The sequence below is a fragment of the Ailuropoda melanoleuca genome, chromosome 4 (assembly GCF_002007445.2).
Source record: "Ailuropoda melanoleuca isolate Jingjing chromosome 4, ASM200744v2, whole genome shotgun sequence".
NCBI lineage: Eukaryota > Metazoa > Chordata > Mammalia > Carnivora > Ursidae > Ailuropoda > Ailuropoda melanoleuca.
The window spans coordinates 1,121,113-1,128,524 of NC_048221.1; the positions used below are offsets into that span (position 1 = coordinate 1,121,113).

Sequence of the window (7,412 nt, forward strand, 5' to 3'; positions counted from 1 at the left end):
GATTCCCATGCCTGGTCCACGCACTAACCCTTGTGGCCCCTCTAGAGATAGAGGGACATGTGAAGGGCCCCCAGCAGCCCCACAGCCCGACAGAGGGTGAGGAAGGGCACAAGGCCCTGGCAGAGACGGCCCCCAGCAGGTCACAGCGCCCCCGGGAAGGGGAGGGCCTGGAGGCCAAGGCCACCGGCCTCACCCCGCCCCCGCGGAACAGACGGGGAGGGGAGGAGAAGGGAGGGGAGGGGAGGGGAGGAGAAGGGAGGCCCATCCCCCTGTGTGTGACACCCTTTGTGGCACTGGATGGAGCTCCGAGTACAAAGGGAGAGGGTTGGACTCAGGGGAAGCCAGAGCGGGGCCAGGGTGGTCACCTCCTGCATCGCACACTGGACCCAGGCTGGGCAGTGTGGTGATTCAGGCTGACCCTGTGTCAGAGAACACATCCTGAAGGGGGGACATGGCCTGGGGTCTGAGAAAGGCCCCCAAAACAGGACCAATGGTGGCCAAGCACAGAGGAGAGGTAACCGGGGAACCAGCAGAAAGGACCACAGGACAGAAGAGTGGCTGTGGGGGTAGTGGGGCCTGGATTCTCAGGGTGAGCCAGGAACATCTCTGCTCTGAAAGCTAAGGGACTGTCCTGGGGTCATGGCTGGGAGGAGGTAGCAATCAGGAGAGACAGAGTGGGCTCCTGCCATCACCCATGGCCCAGGAGAGAGCTAGACTAAAACCTCCCCTCCCCCATCCCTTCTTCGTGGCCACCCCCAAAACCAAAGGAGGAGGTGGGGTCCAACAAGTCCCCCCATGAAGATTTCTTGCGGGTGACCCGTGAGTAGTGCTCACAGCTACAGGAGGGCATGCCCCAGAAGGCTGGGAATCCAGGTGTGCTGGAGTCACCTACCCCGGGGGCGGGGGGAGGGTGACACATCCGTACCCAAGACCTCCCAGACCCCAATCTCTGGGGCTGCACCCTTTCCGGGAACAATCCCAAAGGCGGGGGGGAAGCCTCTCAGCAGGGACATCCTCTATAGAAAGGCGGAGCTCAAAACAGCCTGGGAAAGGACCCCCGTCCCACTCGGATGGTGGGGTGCTTGAATCTGACAGTCCCCCAGGGCTGCAGTCTGGGGAGGGGGGTCCGGTTTGGGGGGCAGGCACGCTGGCTCCAGGCCAGACCTGGTGCCTGGGGAACGATGCCCCTCCGAGGGGCACGCAGTCCTGTCGCCATCTTGCAGGGCGCAGGCGGGGAACAGCAGAAGGGAAGGGGGGGGCCATCCCGCTGCTGGCGCGCCCCGCAGTTGGCTCACTTCCCCATTTCGGGCGGGGGGCGGGGCTGGTACCCGCCTCCCGGCCTCCCCTCCTCCCCGCAGGCCCACTTTGCAATGAGCAGGTTGCAAAAGCGGTGCCAGCGCGCACTGGGGCAGGACGCGTGCAGCCGCCGGGAACACAGCTGCCGCACGTAGCTCGTAGCTCGGTGGCGGCAGGGACATCCGCAGCCCAGCCCGCCTCGCTCACGTGGTCCCGCTCCCGCTAGGGCGGCGGCGGAGGGGGAGCTGGGGTCGACTTGCCGGCTGGACGCCTGCCAGCCCCGCCCCACACCCAGTTGCTGGGGAGCTCACGTGCATACGTGGGTGGTGGGGACCCGGGTGCGCAGGCTTCCCGCCCCCACAGCGCTGGGCGAATGCCTGCAAGATACCAGGCCCTGTCACCCTCCCACAGTCCACTAGCCAGGGTGGGGGGCGCTCAGGAGGCTCAGAGCCCGCAGGGGGCCGCAGGTGCTGCCCCGAAGCGGCTGCTCCAGAGCGAACTGCGGACTGGAACTAGGGCTGGAGGAAGACGTGGTGGGCGGGGCCCCGTGGACGTGACCTTTTGACTTGGGCTGGGGTGACCTGGGCACAGTTGGAGTCACCACAGTGTCATGCTGGCTCAGAAAAATGGAAGCCCAGAGGTCCTGGAGAGGATAACAGGAAGGGGGCATTTGAGCCACGACAGCTTGGCCTGTCTGGCCTTCACTGGGCAGGGGCCAGCGGCCAGCTCCAACCTTGACTGTGACCTCTGAGGTCATCCCTCGGGGTAGGGAAGGAGGTGTGTGGGGCAGCTGACCCTTGCACAAATGCCCACCTCCCAGGTAGAGGCGGCGGGGGGGGGGGGGGGGGGGGGGGCNGGGGGGGGGGGGGGGGGGGGGGGGGGAGGTGGAGGGGCCCAAGTGAGGGAGAATTCCTGGAGAGCTCGGCAAGGCTGGGGCTGCAGCAGATGGCAGGGAGCGCCAGGGGCTTCCTGAAGTCGCCCCTGAGTAGTCCAGAAAGAACCCAAAGAACAGGTGTGGAGGTGCAGCAGAAAGGGGGGGCAGCTGAGCGTGAGGTCTGGAGAGCAGGGCATGGGGGTCTGTCTCCAGCTAGCTACTGTGATGGCTTTACAAAGTGCCTATGGGAAGCTCAGCTGTTCTGTGATTTTATTTTCTAAGTAACCCCCACATCCAATGTGGGGCTTGAACTCACAATCCTGAGATCAAGAGTGACATGCCTCACTGACCGAGCCAGCTGGGCGCCCCTGTTCTGTGATTTTAAATACCCCCAGGCCCTGCCCCCAAAACCAAGCCTGACCACCTACCCACCCCCACATCCCCACTCCTCCTGCAGGTCTCCCCTTTCAACCGCTCTGTTGCTGCCACCGAAAGCTTAGAGAGGCATCTCCTGGCTGTCTCCATCCCTCGTCTTGGCCTGCTTGGTAGCTGGCAGCAAATCCCATCAGTAACCCCTTCAAAATATCTCCTGGCTCTCGACCCAGCTCTTGCCTGGGCCAGTGCAGTAGCCCAGCGGTTTTTGGCTCAGTCACCCAGTCCACGCTCTGCCCTACAACCTCCCAGAGCTACTCCCCGACCCAAGATCAAAGCTGAAAGGGTTTAGCTTGACGCCTTGCCCTCCCTCGACTTCTCAGCAGCCCCACTCACCAATCCTCACACACCATGTTCCTGCCGCCTGGACTCTCTCCCCGTCACTCTGCCCCTTCTATGTACCCTGTCACCCCAAGATCGGCCTCGCCTTACCCGACTGGTGCACTTTGCCATCCCCTTTCTCGGCTTCTCTATCCTTGTGCTTAGCATCTCCTAGGTGTGAGATCTGCCCCTAACCTGACTGTCAAGCTGGCGGCACAGGCCTGGCAGGCCCTGGGCATGTCCTACATGTGTGGAGTGTCTGCGGGCCGCAGAGTCAAGCTCCAGCTGCTGGCTGTCACCTCGTTCACCCACCAGCCCAAGGAGGTGCTATCCGTACGGCTTATTTAAAAGGCGGACCCCCTGCAGCCTCTCATCCCTCCTTCCTCCCTGAAGACCCACACTGCCGTGGCTCGTGGCTCAGGCTCGCTTCCCCCCCAGACTGGCCTCTTTGGCCCAGAGGCTCTTCGTGCCTGGGGGTGAGGGGTAACAACTCCCACAGCCCCCCTTCCCAGGAGCATGTGTGATCGGGAGACCCGCTCTTCTGGAACAGCACTGGGCGAGGGTTGAAGTCAGGGCACCCCCCCCCCCAGGGAGGCCGGCTCCTCGTACTGGTATCATCTGCTGGCTCCCGGGCCATCTGGGCCACCTTTATCAGGGAGCCTGGGTGGGGGGTGGTTATCACCCCCGACAATGTTGGGGGCCCTCCCCCACTCCCCAGTTACAGCACGGGTCCCTGAAGCCAGTTCCAGCTGCTCTCTGCAAGCTGCCTGCAGGAGGAGGGGGCTAGGTGGAGCTCACAGGCCACTCCCGCCCCCTCAGGCCTGGCACTGCCCTGCCCTTCCCCCCCCCAATAAGCCACCAGTCTCCTGAGCCCCACCTGTCCTCAAAGGAGTCCACAGCTCTGCCTGGGGGAGGTGGGTCGGGTCTGTGTCCACTCAGCCCTGGGAAGGTGGTGGCCACTTCCCCTCTGGGCCTCAGTTTCCCCATCTGCCCTTCCCTGGGGGGCTCTTCAGCCAAGAATACCACGACCTCTGACCCTGCCCCCCTTGGGCTACTCAGAAAAACTAGGGTTCACCCTAGCCACCTCCTACTCTCCGTGTCCTGGGGCTTCTCACTTGCACCCAGTCTGAGGGCTGGCCCACCCCTCTCGCACCCATGCGGGCAGCCTGCCCTCCTCAACCCCTCTCCTGGGACCCTAATCCCTGCTCCATAAACGGATTTTCCTCTGCAAAGCCGGGCCTGCCTTCCTGCCCACCCTCCACCCTGCCCTTGGGATTACACGGAACCCTTCACCTGCCCTGACCCTCCCCACCTCACATCTCCACCTCATCCTCAGAACTCACACCCCAGGGCCCTTGTCCCCAGCCCTCTCCTGGGACACACCCCTTCCTGCCCCCCAGGACTCCATGGTGTCCACGGAGAGGCCTCTTCCTCTATCACTGCTGCTGTCACCCTCTTGCCAAGGTTCCCGGCGTCAGGGCACAGGACCGGGATGTCCCCACGGGTCTTGCACACGCCCGATGCTCACCTAATAGGCCTCAAACTTAAGGAGACAGGGTGTTAGAGTAAAACAGGGAGCCTCACCTGGGGGTGATCCTGCAATTCCCCCAGGGGACACGTGTCACTGTCACACCTGGGGATGTTTCTGGCATCGAGTGGGTGCAGCCAGGGACGCTCCTGAAACCCCACAGTGCCCAGGACTCCCACAGAGAACAGTACCCGCGGGGCCCTGCGGGTCAGACCTTGGCCTAGAAGCTCCACTTCCGAATCGGAGCTTTCTCTTGCCAGGGAGGAGCCTGAGACCCCAGCAGGGGCAGAGCTCACCACCTGCTCGGCACCAGGACGCTGGGGCAAGGGAACAGTCCAGATATGGAGGTTGGGCGAGCAGGGAGTAGACAGCCAGCCTCTCCTCCCGCCCCCGCCCCATCTCTCCTCTCACTCTCCGTATCCATAGCAACGGCGTCAACTTCTCCTGAAGCTTCCTAAGTCCTTCACCACCCCACATAGGAGAGCTCCATGCTGGGGCTGCAGGCCGGACCCTGGCGATCACAGGACAGCCCTGCCCCTGCAGCTGGGAGGCCCTCCCAGCCTCACCACCCGCTATGCCAAGCAGAGCAGGGATGACGGGGGTACCACACTCGACTCTGGCCAGGCTCCTGCTCTGTGCCTCAGTCTGCTCCTCTGTAAAATGGAGCTAGGCCTGGATTGGGATCTCTTTACAGACAGAAGGGTGATCCTCAGGCAAGGCAGGGGAAGGCAGGATTCTCTCCCAAAGGCCCCCTGGGGATGGCCCAGCTAACTTCTAATCACTGTTCCTCATCAGATCGGTCCCCAGGCCCATCCCTGGCAATGGGCAACACCAAGCTAGCCTTGGGACACCCAGGGCAGGCATGGTTCCCCACCCCCAAGCCAGGCGTAACAGCAGCGCCCCCCCTTCTAGGAGCCGGAAAAACTCAAAGGCCTTTATGTGGCCACTGAGTCAGGCTCCGTGGTCCTGGGGGGGCGGAGACACACGGAACGCACTGTCTCAAGCACATAGGTGTCTGAAACTCTCCAGAAACAGAACACCAAGGGTGCCTAAGTCAGGGATTTCCAATCTCAGGAGCAGTCAGTCGACCAGGAGCTGTGCCCTCTGGGTTCCCATGTCATATTATAAGGAGGGATTTGAGACAGGACACCCAGAGCCACAGCTCCCATCGGCACCCTCCCCTCCCCCACCCACTACTCGCACCCTCCACTGGGACACCCCCCGCTCCCCGGCTGGGCCTCGTGAACCTAAATTTCTCATTTAAAACGTGGATGGCAATAATGACATCCTGGACCCAGCAAGGAGTCGTCGTCCCCGCCCCCCAGGCTTCGAGAGGCTGCCACCACTGCTTGGGGGCCTATGGAGGCTCTGAAGGACTCCAGGATGCCCCGGAGAAGTGTCTCTTGGGACCTGGGGTGGAGCTGGCCTGGCCGCCCCCTTCAACCAACCCAGAAGTCAGACAGGACCCAGAAAAGAAAAAAAAAAAAAAAATCGGTACCCTGGAGGAGTGCAAAAGGCCCTCGGGACCTCACCATCCAACAATGACCTAGGGCTGGTAACAGGACAGGTGCAGAAACTCAAGAGTGGGAGAAATGGGGTCCCTCCCTGGACAGTCTCTCCACCTCAGCACCCCTGCCATTCAGACAGGCCAACTCACTTAGAATGAGCCAGAGTCCTGTTCAGACCCCAGCTCCACACCCAGAGAGGAATCTCCCCATCTTCATGGAGCCCCAGCCATCCTGCCCACAGACCCTCAGACCTCACTGCCTCAATGTGTGGGTAACACCCAGCGGCTGGTCAGGGAAGGACTGGCTCCAGGAGGAAATGCAGACCCCACCCCAAGTAGGCCCTGGCTGTGGTATCCTGTCTTGCTGGCAAGTGGGGCAGAGCCTCTAGGTCCCCGTGGACAGGGACAGGGACTATGCAGGAGACGGGGAGTGCAAAGAGCAGGGAGGAGGGTGCCTGGCGTCTGAGGCCCTGCAAGGGGCCTGGGGCTGCCCACACTGGCTCCCCATCACACCACTAGGGCCCGCCCTGCTTTCTCCCGCCGTCTCCACAATAAGACTGTGTCCACAGAGCCACGCTGCACCCGACCCCCACAGCGACCCTCAGAAGGCAGAATTCCACGTGCCCTTTACACAGACGAAAACACTGAACCCCAGGGTAGGTCGCGGGCTAGAAAGTGGCTGAGCTGGAATCCAAGTACATCCTGCTCCCAGATGCCCCCCCCCGCCGTCCCCCTCAATATTCAATCCCAGACCAGCCACCAAGGCCCACCTTCCTCTGACCCCCAACCCAAACTCCCAGCTTGGAAAGCATTCTCGGGGTTGAGGGTGGGGGACCCCGAGGAGGACGGGGAGGGGGGTTGACAGTGCAAGGCTGATGACTGTGCCCCTGCCTCAGATTACCCTAGCCTGTCCCCTCACCCTCAGCTGGGCAGTGAGAGGTGACAAGTGTCACTGAACCCTCTCCCCAACCCCGCCACCTAACGCGGTGAGGACCTGCCTCCCTCGAGGGTCCCCCTCTCAAATAACCCCCCCACTCCCGCATCCAGACTCAGGCCTCAACCCTCACTCTCAGCCCCGCCCTCCGCCTTATTAAAACTCAAAAGGAAAAAAAAAACGTGTGGGGCGCCCCCCACCTCGGCCCCCGCGCCAAGCGCTCTGCTGCCCTCTGGGATGAATCGTCGCTGCCACCCCGGAGGCGGTGACGCGGCTCCTCCTCCCTCACTACACATAGGGAAACTGAGGCAGGGGAGGAGAAGACAGAAAAATCTCAGAGCTGCGTGCTCCAACCACGGCATCCACTCCCCCAGACACGAACGCGACAGGAAATAAAAGAGAAACGGAACTGAGGGGGGAGGGAACGGTCCGGGAGCCCCGATTCCGCCCACGGACCCCGTCGCGCCGCGCGCCCCGCGAGCGCCTGCAGCCACCACCGTCTCGCCCGCCAAGCGCGCCG

General features: G+C 62.7%; 1 protein-coding gene across 1 annotated transcript in view; it reads right to left on the bottom strand.

Annotated features, from left to right (window-relative positions):
- The window catches only part of KLF16 (Kruppel like factor 16), a 4,568-nt gene extending 1,613 nt beyond the window's left edge, over positions 1–2,955 (bottom strand). The window contains exons 1-3 of the mRNA XM_034660004.1: positions 2,939–2,955; positions 1,616–1,673; positions 1,405–1,518 (exon numbers count right to left, since the gene is read on the bottom strand). Coding sequence (XP_034515895.1) covers positions 1,405–1,518; positions 1,616–1,673; positions 2,939–2,955 — 189 coding nt within the window. The remainder of the gene's footprint in view (positions 1–1,404; positions 1,519–1,615; positions 1,674–2,938) is intronic.
- Between the last annotated feature and the right edge of the window lie 4,457 nt (positions 2,956–7,412).